The sequence below is a fragment of the Ovis aries genome, chromosome X (assembly GCF_016772045.2).
Source record: "Ovis aries strain OAR_USU_Benz2616 breed Rambouillet chromosome X, ARS-UI_Ramb_v3.0, whole genome shotgun sequence".
NCBI classification, from domain to species: domain Eukaryota; kingdom Metazoa; phylum Chordata; class Mammalia; order Artiodactyla; family Bovidae; genus Ovis; species Ovis aries.
Window position 1 is genome coordinate 114,104,635 of NC_056080.1, and position 13,654 is coordinate 114,118,288.

At 47.1% G+C, this 13,654-nt stretch overlaps 1 protein-coding gene across 12 annotated transcripts in view; it reads right to left on the minus strand.

The window, feature by feature from the left end:
* ZNF280C (zinc finger protein 280C) overlaps positions 1-13,654 on the minus strand; it is a 73,450-nt gene that overhangs the window by 54,974 nt on the left and 4,822 nt on the right. For 6 of the 12 annotated variants that reach the window (XM_042241650.2, XM_015105061.4, XM_060407829.1 and 3 more), the window contains 2 exons: positions 9,984-10,029; positions 9,814-9,860 (listed from right to left, as the gene is read on the minus strand). In XM_042241650.2, the coding sequence (XP_042097584.1) occupies positions 9,814-9,844 (31 nt within the window). In that variant the 5' untranslated portion in view covers positions 9,845-9,860; positions 9,984-10,029. Of the gene's footprint in view, positions 1-9,813; positions 9,868-9,983; positions 10,030-13,654 lie in introns of all 12 variants that reach the window. The other 6 variants (XM_015105062.4, XM_015105060.4, XM_060407828.1 and 3 more) reach the window with 1 other exon arrangement.

The following is a 13,654-nucleotide window of genomic DNA, read 5'->3' on the forward strand; positions in this document are numbered from 1 at the left end:
GTCCTCTAACTAGGTACTGCTTCTACATGCGGTACCCCCACTCCCATGCTACGTCCTCTTTCGGGGTACCCACCTCTATCACAGCACACCCCTATTTGATACCGCCATGGCTCTGCTATGCGCAGTATGTCCTCTCACGTGGTAATGCCTCTACAATTGGTTCGTGCTCTCGCACGGTATGTTCTCTCGCGTGGTATCTCCTCTCTGGCGCTACGCCTCCCTCCCTCGCTCTACCCCTCCCTCTTTCGCGCTTCCCCTCCTCCCACCTCGTGCTATGCTCCCCCGCTTTCAATAGCACCACTGGTCTATGCGCAGGATGTCCTCTCACATGATACTGCCTCTACATGCAGTACCCGCTCTCCCGTGCTTCATCCTCTCTCGGGTTACCCACCTCTCTCACAGCACACCCCTCTTTTGTGGTACCGCCATTGGCTCTGCTATGCGCAGTATGTCCTCCCGTCGTAACGCCACTACAATTGGTTCGTGCTCTCGCACGGTACGTTCTGTCTCGCGATAACTCCTCTTGGGCACTACCCCTCCCCCCACCTCGCAGTACCCCCTCTTGCACTACCACCACTGGCCTATGCGCACGATGTCCTCTCACATGATACTGCCTCTACATGCGGTACCTGCTCTCACGGGCTCTGTCCTCTCTCGGGGTTCCCACCTCTCTCATAGCACACCCCTCTTTTGTGATACCACCATTGGCTCTGCTATGTGCAGTATGTCCTCTCACTTGGTAATGCCTCTACAATTGGTTTGCGCTCTCGCATGGTACGTTCTCTCTCGCGGTATCTCCTCTTGTGCACTACCCCTCCCCCCACCTCGCAGTACCCCCTCTTGCACTACCACCACTGGCTTATGCGCACGATGTCTTCTCACATGATACTGCCTCTACATGCGGTACCTGCTCTCACGGGCTCTGTCCTCTCTCGGGGTTCCCACCTCTCTCACAGCACACCCCTCTTTTGTGATACCGCCATTGGCTCTGCTATGTGCAGTATGTCCTCTCACTTGGTAATGCCTCTACAATTGGTTTGCGCTCTCGCATGGTACGTTCTCTCTCGCGGTATCTCCTCTTGTGTGCTACATCTCCCTCGCTTGCGCTCCCCCCCCCCCCCCGCCGCAAGAGCACCACTGGCCTATGCGCACAATGTCCTCTCACACGATACTGCCTCTACATGCGGTACCCGCTCTCGCATGCTACGTCCTCCCTCGGGGTACCCACCTCTCTCACAGCACACCCCTCTTTTGTAATACCGCCATTGGCTCTGCTATGCGCAGTATGTCCTCTCACGTGGTAATGCCTCTACAATTGGTTCGTGCTCTCGCACGGTACGTTCTCTCTCGCGATATCTCTTTCGTGCACTACCCCTCCCCCCACCTCGCAGTACCTCCTCTCGCAATAGCACCACTGGCCTATGTGCCGGATGTCCTCTAACTAGGTACTGCCTCTACATGCAGTACCCCCTCTCCCATGCTACGTCCTCTCTCGGGGTACCCACCTCTATCACATCGCACCCCTCTTTTTTGATACCACCATGGCTCTGCTATGCGCAGTATGTCCTCTCATGTGGTAATGCCTCTACAATTGGTTCGTGTTCTCGCACGGTATGTTCTCTCGCGTGGTATCTCCTCTCTGGCGCTACGCCTCCCTCCCTCGCTCTACCCCTCCCTCTTTCGCGCTTCCCCTCCTCCCACCTCGTGCTATGCTCCCCCGCTTTCAATAGCACCACTGGTGTATGCGCAGGATGTCCTCTCACATGATACTGCCTCTACATGCAGTACCCGCTCTCCCGTGCTTCATCCTCTCTCAGGTTACCCACCTCTCTCACAGCACACCCCTCTTTTGTGGTACCGCCATTGGCTCTGCTATGCGCAGTATGTCCTCTCACGTGGTAACGCCTCTACAATTGGTTCGTGTTCTCACACGGTACGTTCTCTCGCGATATCTCCTCCCGTGCGTACCCCTCCCCCCACCTCGTGGTATTCCCCTCACGCAATAGCACCACTAGCCTATGCGCACGATGTCCTCTCACACGATACTGCCTCTATATGCCGTACCCGCTCTCCCATGCTACGTCCTCCCTTGGGGTACCCACCTCTCTCACAGCACACCCCTCTTTTATGGTACCGCCATTGGCTCTGCTATGCGCAGTATGTCCTCACGTAACGCCACTGCAATTGGTTCGTGCTCTCGCACGGTACGTTCTCTCTCGCGATATCTCCTCTTGTGCACTACCCCTCCCCCCACCTCCCGGTACCCCCTCTTGCACTACCACCACTGGCTTATGCGCACGATGTCCTCTCACATGATACTGCCTCTACATGCGGTACCTGCTCTCACGTGCTCTGTCCTCTCTCGGGGTTCCCACCTCTCTCACAGCACACCCCTCTTTTGTGATACCGCCATTGGCTCTGCTATGCGCAGTATGTCCTCTCACGTGGTAATGCCTCTACAATTGGTTCGCGCTCTCGCACGGTACGTTCTCTCTCGCGATATCTCTTTCGTGCACTACCCCTCCCCCCACCTCGCAGTACCCTCTCTCGCAATAGCACCACTGGCCTATGTGCCGGATGTCCTCTAACTAGGTACTGCTTCTACATGCGGTACCCCCTCTCCCATGCTACGTCCTCTTTCGGGGTACCCACCTCTATCACAGCACACCCCTTTTTGATACCGCCATGGCTCTGCTATGCGCAGTATGTCCTCTCACGTGGTAATGCCTCTACAATTGGTTCGTGCTCTCGCACGGTATGTTTTCTCGCGTGGTATCTCCTCTCTGGCGCTTCGCCTCCCTCCCTCGCTCTACCCCTCCCTCTTTCGCGCTTCCCCTCCTCCCACCTCGTGCTATGCTCCCCCGCTTTCAATAGCACCACTGGTCTATGCGCAGGATGTCCTCTCACATGATACTGCCTCTACATGCAGTACCCGCTCTCCCGTGCTTCATCCTCTCTCGGGTTACCCACCTCTCTCACAGCACACCCCTCTTTTGTGGTACCGCCATTGGCTCTGCTATGCGCAGTATGTCCTCACGTAACGCCACTGCAATTGGTTCGTGCTCTCGCACGGTACGTTCTCTCTCGCGATATCTCCTCTTGGGCACTACCCCTCCCCCCACCTCGCGGTACCCCTCTTGCACTACCACCACTGGCTTATGCGCACGATGTCCTCTCACATGATACTGCCTCTACATGCGGTACCTGCTCTCACGTGCTCTGTCCTCTCTCGGGGTTCCCACCTCTCTCACAGCACATGCCTCTTTTGTGATACCGCCATTGGCTCTGCTATGTGCAATATGTCCTCTCACTTGGTAATGCCTCTACAATTGGTTTGCGCTCTCGCATGGTACGTTCTCTCTCGCGGTATCTCCTCTTGTGAGCTACATCTCCCTCGCTTGCGCTCCCCCCCCCCCCCCCCCCCCCCCCCCGCCGCAAGAGCACCACTGGCCTATGCGCACAATGTCCTCTCACACGATACTGCCTCTACATGCGGTACCCGCTCTCGCATGCGACGTCTTCCCTCGGGGTACCCACCTCTCTCACAGCACACCCCTCTTTTGTGATACCGCCATTGGCTCTGCTATGCGCAGTATGTCCTCTCACGTGGTAATGCCTCTACAATTGGTTCGTGCTCTCGCACGGTATGTTCTCTCGCGTGGTATCTCCTCTCTGGCGCTACGCCTCCCTCCCTCGCTCTACCCCTCCCTCTTTCGCGCTTCCCCTCCTCCCACCTCGTGCTATGCTCCCCCCCTTTCAATAGCACCACTGGTCTATGCGCAGGATGTCCTCTCACATGATACTGCCTCTACATGCAGTACCCGCTCTCCCGTGCTTCATCCTCTCTCGGGTTACCCACCTCTCTCACAGCACACCCCTCTTTTGTGGTACCGCCATTGGCTGCTATGCGCAGTATGTCCTCTCACGTGGTAACGCCTCTACAATTGGTTCGTGTTCTCACACGGTACGTTCTCTCGCGATATCTCCTCCCGTGCGTACCCCTCCCCCCACCTCGTGGTATTCCCCTCTCGCAATAGCACCACTAGCCTATGTGCACGATGTCCTCTCACACGATACTGCCTCTATATGCCGTACCCGCTCTCCCATCCTACGTCCTCCCTTGGGGTACCCACCTCTCTCACAGGACACCACTCTTTTGTGGTACCGCCATTGGCTCTGCTATGCGCAGTATGTCCTCACGTAACGCCACTACAATTGGTTTGTGCTCTCGCACGGTACGTTCTCTCTCGCGATATCTCCTCTTGTGCACTACCCCTCCCCCCACCTCGCGGTACCCCCTCTTGCACTACCACCACTGGCTTATGCGCACGATTTCCTCTCACATGATACTGCCTCTACATGCGGTACCTGCTCTCGCCGTGCTCTGTCCTCTCTCGGGGTTCCCACCTCTCTCACAGCACACCCCTCTTTTGTGATACCGCCATTGGCTCTGCTATGTGCAGTATGTCCTCTCACTTGGTAATGCCTCTACAATTGATTTGCGCTCTCGCATGGTACGTTCTCTCTCGCGATATCTCCTCTTGTGAGCTACACCTCCCTCGCTCGCGCTGCCCCCCCCCCCCCCCCCCATCGCAAGAGCACCACTGGCCTATGCGCACAATGTCCTCTCACACGATACTGCCTCTACATGCAGTACCCGCTCTCCCATGCTACGTCCTCCCTCGCGGTACCCACCTCTCTCACAGCACACCCCTCTTTTGTGGTACCGCCATTGGCTCTGCTATGCGCAGTATGTCCTCTCACGTGGTAACGCCTCTACAATTGGTTCGTGCTCTCGCACGGTACGTTCTCTCGCGATATCTCCTCTCGTGCGCTATCCCTCCTCCCACTCTACGGTACCCCCCTCTCGCAATAGCACCACAGGCCTATGCGCACGACGTCCTCTCACACGATACTGCCTCTACATGCGGTACCCGCTCTCGCATGCTACGTCCTCCCTCGGGGTACACACCTCTCTCACAGCACACCCCTCTTTTGTAATACCGCCATTGGCTCTGCTATGCACAGTATGTCCTCTCACGTGGTAATGCCTCTACAATTGGTTCGTGCTCTCGCACGGTACGTTCTCTCTCGCGATATCTCTTTCGTGCACTACCCCTCCCCCCACCTCGCAGTACCCCCTCTCGCAATAGCACCACTGGCCTATGTGCCGGATGTCCTCTAACTAGGTACTGCCTCTACATGCAGTACCCCCTCTCCCATGCTACGTCCTCTCTCGGGGTACCCACCTCTATCACATCGCACCCCTCTTTTTTGATACCACCATGGCTCTGCTATGCGCAGTATGTCCTCTCATGTGGTAATGCCTCTACAATTGGTTCGTGTTCTCGCACGGTATGTTCTCTCGCGTGGTATCTCCTCTCTGGCGCTACGCCTCCCTCCCTCGCTCTACCCCTCCCTTTTTCGCGCTTCCCCTCCTCCCACCTCGTGCTATGCTCCCCCACTTTCAATAGCACCACTGGTCTATGCGCAGGATGTCCTCTCACATGATACTGCCTCTACATGCAGTACCCGCTCTCCCGTGCTTCATCCTCTCTCGGGTTACCCACCTCTCTCACAGCACACTCCTCTTTTGTGGTACCGCCATTGGCTCTGCTATGCGCAGTATGTCCTCTCACGTGGTAACGCCTCTACAATTGGTTCGTGTTCTCACACGGTACGTTCTCTCGCGATATCTCCTCCCGTGCGTACCCCTCCCCCCACCTCGTGGTATTCCCCTCTCGCAATAGCACCACTAGCCTATGTGCACGATGTCCTCTCACACGATACTGCCTCTATATGCCGTACTCGCTCTCCCATGCTACGTCCTCCCTTGGGGTACCCACCTCCCTCACAGCACACCCCTCTTTTGTGGTACCGCCATTGGCTCTGCTATGAGCAGTATGTCCTCTCACGTGGTAATGCCTCTACAATAGGTTCGTGCTCTCGCACCGTACGTTCTCTCTCGTGGTATCTCCGCTCTTGTGCTACCCCTCCCCCCACCTTGCGGTACCCCCCCTCTCAGAATACCACCACTGGCCTATGTGCAGGATGTCCTCTCACACGGTACTGCCTCTACATGCGCTACCCTCTTTCTCGTGCTACGTCCTCTCTCGGTGTACCCACCTCTCTTGCAATACACCCCTCTTTTGCGGTACTGCCATTGGCTCTGCTATGCGCAATATCTCCTCTCACGAGGTAACGCCTCTACAATTGGTTCGTGCTCTCGCATGGTATGTTCTCTCTCGTGGTATCTCCTCTTGCGCGCTACCCCTCTCCCACCTCGCACTATCCCTTTCCCTCTCACACTACCCCTTCCCCCCTCGCAGTACCCCCTCTCTTGCAGTAGCACCACTGGCCTATGCGCATGATGTTCTCTCTCTCGGTACTGCTTCCACATGCAGTACCTGCTCTCGCAGTACCCACCTCTCTCATAGTACACCCTTCTTGTGGTACTTCCACTGGCTCCGCTATGCACGGTTATGTGCTCTCATACAGTAACGCCTCTACACATGGTTCTTGCTTTCGCACAGTACATTCTCTCTCGTGGTATCTCCTATCTTGTGGTACCCCTCCCTCCCTCTCGTGGTACCCCCTCTCTCGCGGTACCTCCTCTTGCGCACATTACCTCGTGAGCAAAAGGTTTGAATACCAACTCCCGGAAATAGTGCAAGGACTTACTGGGGCTGGAACACACTTCCACTGAAGTCAGTGGGAGTCCACAGAAGTTCTGCTTCCAGCACCTGTTCACCGAGTTCCAGGAGAAGCTCAATCTCCTTATGGACAAGTAGCCTGCCCACTTCCTCCGCATACACCGAGGGCAGGGCTCTACTGACCACCGAGGCCACAGGAAGTGGGCTGTCCTGCACAGTGCCCCTGTCCTAGGCAGCTCTGCCCACAACTCTTCCCTCCTTCCAGGGCTTGGAGTGGAGTTGGGTCTCTGCCCTGCTGCCCCCAGACCAATGATGCATGCCCAAGCCTGCTGTCTCCAGCACAGCCCCAGGCAGACCCAGCACAGATATCATCAGGGGTGCCAGGCTGCTTCAGCTATGATGAATGAGCCATTTGTGAAGAAAAAAACCCCAAGACATTAAGGGATTATGTAGACTAACCTGAGGCCTATGTAAGTGAAAGTCGCTCAGTTGTGTCTGACTCTTTGCAACCCCACAGACTGTACAGTCCATGGGATTCTCCAGGCCAGAATACTGGAGTGGGTAGCCTATTCCTTCTCCAGAGGATCTTCCTGACCCAGGAATCGAACTGGTATCTCCTGCATTGCAGGCGGATTCTTAATGAACTGAGCTATCAGGGAAGCCCCTATGTAAAAGGAAAGCCTATTCCAGCACACAGGCTATTTTTGTACTAGAATTTGCTAACTTGTAATACAGTCAATAATCAGGATTTCCCTATAAGTCACTTGGACATTGGGCTTCCCTGTGGCTCGGATGCTAAAGAATCCACCTACAATGTAGGAGGCCCGGGTTCAATCCCTGGGTTGGGAAGATCCCCTGGAGGAGGGCATGGCAACCCACTCCAGTATTCTTGCCTGGAGAATCCTCAGGGACAGAGAAGCCTGGTGGGCTACAGTCCATGGTGTCACAAAGAGTTGGACTGGACTGAGCAACTAAGCACATCACTTGGACATTGGTCACTTGTAAGAAATTTAAACTCTAATTCTGACAGCTTCATTGAAAAAATAATTGTACTGAAATTAACTTGTCTATCTTCATTTGGTTTTAGCTTTTAAGTGTAAAAAGAGACTGTTTTGGGGGGATGGGGCAGAGGGTGGGTGATTTCTTTCATAATTGTGAAATAAATGGACACGCATTAGATAGTAAAAAAAAAAAAATAAAGGCCAGCAACATCACACAAAATTTACCTCCCATTCACCCTTATTTTCTTAGGAAGACCATATCAAAATATGAGACTTAAGGAGGAAAACAATGGAATGCAGAAAACATGACATTCAACACAATCAAAGACAAAAGAAAGTCCCAGGGCAATAGCTGTTTTAAGTCTAGAGAGCAACCAGCCAGAGTAGAAGTGAACATTACTCCCAGGAGGAATGTCTCTAGGAGACCAAACACATGCACACACACACATGCACACATACACACAATCAAATTGTTAGATTATCCGACAAGTTTTACCATGTAGAAAATCAAGTTAAGAGGTGCCAGAAGGGTGTGAGAGGACTTGGCTATAGATTCTAGTAAAATTTAGTGAATTTTAAAAACCAAAAAAATTTAATTTGAGGCTACATCAGCAAACAATGTTATGTGGGCATCACAATAAAAACATCAAATATGATTTCACTAGAAATTGAGAAATAACTACATTGGGAGATGCTTATTAGGTGGTGAAGTGTAAGAAAATTAAAATCCTGCTATTCCTTGATGGAAAAATCATTAGATAACGGCAAAAACTGATCTAACAACTAAACTATTGAAAGTGGATGTTGTGAGAAAAAAAAACAAAACAGGGAGTACAGAGGCCTAGTATGTACACCTCCTCTATTGCTTGCTCTCTCACTCTTAGCTAGATATATGTAGTGAGATGTGGATGGGATGACAACTCTGAAAAAATAAAAACAAAACAAACTAATAACTCCAGGGTTCTGACTTAGATGATGATATCCTTATTTAAAATTAGATAATGCTATTTAAAATTTATCTTTCATTTATTTTTTAATCTAATTGATTTTATTTATTTGGCTGCACTGGGTCTTCATTGTTGCACATGGGCTTTCTCTAGTTGTGGTGAGCGGGCTTCTCACTTTGGTGGCTTCACTTGTGGCAGAGCATGGGCTCTAGAGGGCCCAGGCTTCAACAGTTTGGGCGAGCCAGCTTTGCTGTCCCCATTTTCCTGGACCAGGGATCGAACCTGTGTCCCCTGCATTGGCAAATGGATTCTTAACTACTGGACCACCAGGGAAGTCCCTTGCTGTTTCTTTTTTAAATTTATTTATTTTTAATAGAAGGATAATTGCTTTATAATATTGGTTTCTTTTCTGCCATTCATCACTGTACATGTCTAACTCCAAAGTAAGCTCCTTGAGAGTAAAGAACATAGTTTCTTCTTCCTTTATATTTCCTCCTACACACAGCAGTCTGTTGGATATGCAGTAAGCACTTAACATATGGAAATATAAGGGCTAAGAAACTAGGCAAAGTCAGGGAATGCCAAATTTAAAAAAAATGAGAGACCCATGTATACTGATAATAAAAAAATTATATCTGTGTTAATACGATGGTCTTAATATACAGATACATAGGTCTTCCACATTCTTATTAACTGGGTATCACTATCACTATATTCAAGATAGATTGATAGTAAATCAATCAAGATAGATTGATGAGTAAAAAATTTTAAGGGCATGTAATAGTATATATAGTATGATCTTATTTAGAAATAATTTATATTTGTGTCTACACATAGAAATACGTCTGTAATTATGTATACTGGAGATGAGGAAGAAACACCTCATTCCTATTTTACTGACATTTTTATTGTATGTAGTTCCTTTTTTACTATAGTATTACTACAGTCCTGGAAGAGGAAATGGCAACCCACTCCAGTATTCTTGTCTGGAGAATACCATGGACAGGGGAGCCTGGCAGGCTACAGTCCATGGGGTCGCAAAGAGTCAGATACAACCTAGCAACTACACAGATTACTACAATAAATTTAAGAGGTTTTTTGTGTTTTTTTTTTCAATATGCCCACCTCCGTCTCTCTCACATTTTCTCATGAAGCAAGATTATCAATACATGAGCCAAGTACACTAGTATCACTTGCAGCAGCAATACTTACTTTTTGGTTGAAAAGAGGTGTCGTCGTCCATCAAGTTGCAGAGTCACCTAAGCACTAACACATGACATCAATCAATTTTATGAGTCACTTTAAGTAACACCAAATATATTGAAACGTGATATTTGGGTTTCAAAAATCTCTGGGTATCATTTCAGTTTCCAGAAACTCACCATGTGACTTCAGACAAGGTAGCAAGTTAGGTCTTAGTTTTCTGCCCTATAAAGTAAAGACACTTACTATTAGGGTGGATTTGTTAAATGTTCACACGTCAAATATTTTTCTCTATAAACAGTTTACCTTTAGAGTTTGATATATACATACTACTCACTTTTCGTAACTGGTTCATTCCTGAATGAATGAAAATGTTTTAAATAAAATCCTGAATGTAAATAGCATTTATTACTTGAAATCTGACAAATTATTTAATTACAAATAATTTTTGAAAGGTATCCTATAAAAATGAGTAATCACCCTGTAATACATGTTTTAGTAAATCTGAGTTTGAAATTCTAAGTAACATTAATTTTTAACTGCTATTCTTCACATTTCAGAAATAATATTATTTTAAAAAGGCATTCAAAAGAAACTTTTAGGCCTTTTTTTGGTTTCTTACCAATGCTAACTGAAAGGAACAGAAAACTAATTGGACACATTTTATCATAATTAATTCATTAAAAAAATTACTCATTGCCTTCTGCACTCAATGTAATGTGCTTAATTCTAGAGGAAAAATTGATAGATAAATCATAGTACTTACTTTCACAAGTTTATAACCTAAAGTCTATGTTTCTTTGGGCATTTTAAAATATTCAAACATTTTCAAAAAACATTTAAATTGCTTTTTTAAAACAATAACTTCTATTCTGAATTCTCATGCACATACCATATTTTTTACATACAAGATAAGCATGCTTAAAAAATTTTAAGCTATTTAAAAAAGTTAAACTTAAACATCAATAATCTAAAGTATTAAGATAAACAGTTAACTGAGTCTCCACATATTTCTTTATCCTCAGACTAGCAACAGCAAGCTTTCTTGCTTCTTCCAATTCCAAATCATTCCCTTTAATCATTAGATCAAGGGAAAAAAAAAAAAACTAACTCCAGAAGAAGTTACTGGTAGAAATGTCTGAATTACCATTATAAAATTCTCTAGTGAATTCTGTACTTAAATGTCCCTAGTTCTGAGGTGCGGCTACTGAAACCTCTGAACTGAATTATTTGAATAGTTATTGCTTGTCCCTAAACTAGAATTAAGGTTAATGCATATGTCAAGCAGATAGATTCATGACAATTCTTGCTCAGCATTAAGGACCTACTGCTATGAAGAATAGAAAGTATTTTTTAAGAGTCACCACTGTACAGCCTTTGAAATTCAAATAGAACCCTTTTATTAAATGATCGTAAACAACATTGTTTGGCACAAAAGGTCTACATTAGTACTAAATGCACAAGTAGTCTATATAAACAAGTCATATCTATTGCCTATGACTACAGAGATAGCTTTTGAGGCCAAGAGCAGCCACCAAGGAGCCTCAATCAGTATGTTCATAAACACTCTCAGATGCCATTAGGATCATAACTTTAGTCTAAAGCTATGTTACCCAATAAAGCAGTTAAGCCTCCCCAAAACGATCACCACAAAAAAACCCTCAGATCATCACTTCAGAGCTTTGGTGGCAAGGCAAAGAATTTTATGAGAAATTAAGTCATTTGTTAGAGAAATGGAATACCTAGCAAAATATGTAAGGAGTATCTTAGCATTCCTATAATAGCAACTCCAAAGGGTCTCCCTGTTCTACAACCCACAGTTGACACCAAAATAAGAAGAGAACTCTCCACCTCAGCTACTGACTCAGGTAGGGATGCTGCTGCTGCTGCTGCTAAGTCGCTTCAGTCATATCCGACTCTGTGCGACCCCATAGACGGCAGCCCACCAGGGCTGCAGCCCACCAGCTCACCAGAATCCCATCCCTGGGATTCTCCAGTTAAGAATACCAGAGTGGGTTGCCATTTCCTTCTCCAATGGATGAAAGTGAAAAGTGAAAGTGAAGTTGCTCAGTCGTGTCTGATTCCTAGCAACCCCATGGACTGCAGCGTACCAGGCTCCTCCATCCACAGGATTTTCCAGGCAAGAGTATTGGAGTGGGTTGCCATTGCCTTCTCCATCAGGTGGGAGTACTATGCCCAAATTCAATAGACTGGTCTCATGTGGGGGAAAATGAATTTCAAGTAACTGACTAATGAAAGACCTCTTGGAGCATAATCCATTCAGTTTTTGGAGACTGCATGTATAAATAATTATATATATATATATCTTGTTTCAGCTCTTATACATCTAAAATTCAGCTATTTTTTAAGAGTTAATTCTACAAAAATTAAAAAAAAATCTGTGGATTAAAAGAATTACAATAGTAAATTGTATGTTATGTGCTTTTACAAGATGAAATACTTGAAAATATTAAGATGCCATTTCATACTCACTAGGATGGTTGTGACTAAAAAGAACAGATTAATAACGTGTTGGCCAGCATATGGAGAAACTGGAACCTTCATATATTGCTGGTAAGAATATAAAATGATGCAGACACTGTGGGAAAAACTTTGGCAGTCACAAACTTAAGACTTAAAATTAACATTTGCTCTTGTTTCCTTAGCTAAGTCGTGTCCAAATCTTTGCGACCCCGTCGACTGCAGCACACCAGGCTTCCCTGTCCTTCACTATCTCCCTGAGTTTGCTCAAATCCATGTCCACTGAGTCAGCGATGCTATCTAACCATCTCATTCTCTGCTGCCCTCTTCTCCCTTTTCCCCCTAAACAGTATGAAAAGGCAAAAAGTTAACACATAACCTAGCAATTCCACTCCTAGCAAGAAAGAATTGAACACATTTGTCCACACAAAAACATATAGATGAACATTCATAGCAGTACTATTGATAATAGCAAAAAAGTAAATGACACAAATGCCTGATTAATGGAGAAACAAAATGTGATATACCTATACAAGGGAATAATATGGTCATAGAAAGAATGAAGTACTGGTACATACTACAAAATGGATGGATGGATCTTGAGATTATACTAACTGAAGGAAGCTAGAAAGACTACATATTGTATGATTTCATTTATATGAAATCTCCAGAAATGGAAAATTCATAAAAACAGAAAGTGGAGTAGTGGTTGCTTACAGCTGGGAGGATTGGGGGGTAAATGAGTGACTCCTAATGGATATGAGGTTCTTCACAGGGTGATGAAAATGTTTTAAAATTGATTGTGGTGATAACTGCACAGCACTGTGGATGTACTAAAATCACTGAATTGTACACTTCAAATGGGTGAATTGTACACTATGTGAATTATAGCTGAATAAAGCTGTTAGGCATATAATAAGCTGATAGGATATAGGCCTGGTGGTGATGGAAATCACTACATGGAGAATGACTACCTAAGACAGACACCAACAAAGAAGCAAAGCCATAAAATTACAGAGTAGAGAGACAGGAGGTAGAACAGGGAGACATTCAAGTTCTGATGTGACACGTGTATATATATTGCAAAATGATCACCAGAGTAAGTCTAATTAACATTTATCACTACAGTTGTTGTGTGTGTGTGTGTGATGAGATCTTTTAAGAGCTACTCTCTTGCAGTAGCGCGTGTGCTCAGTTGTTTCTGATTCTTTTCAACCCCATGGACTGTAGCCTGCCAGGCTCCTCTGTCACGGAATTTTTCAGGCAAGAATACAGGAATGGGTTGCCACTTCCTACTCCAGGGGATCTTCTCCACCCACTGATTGAACCTGCATCTCCTGCATTGGCAGGCGGATTCTTTTACCACTGG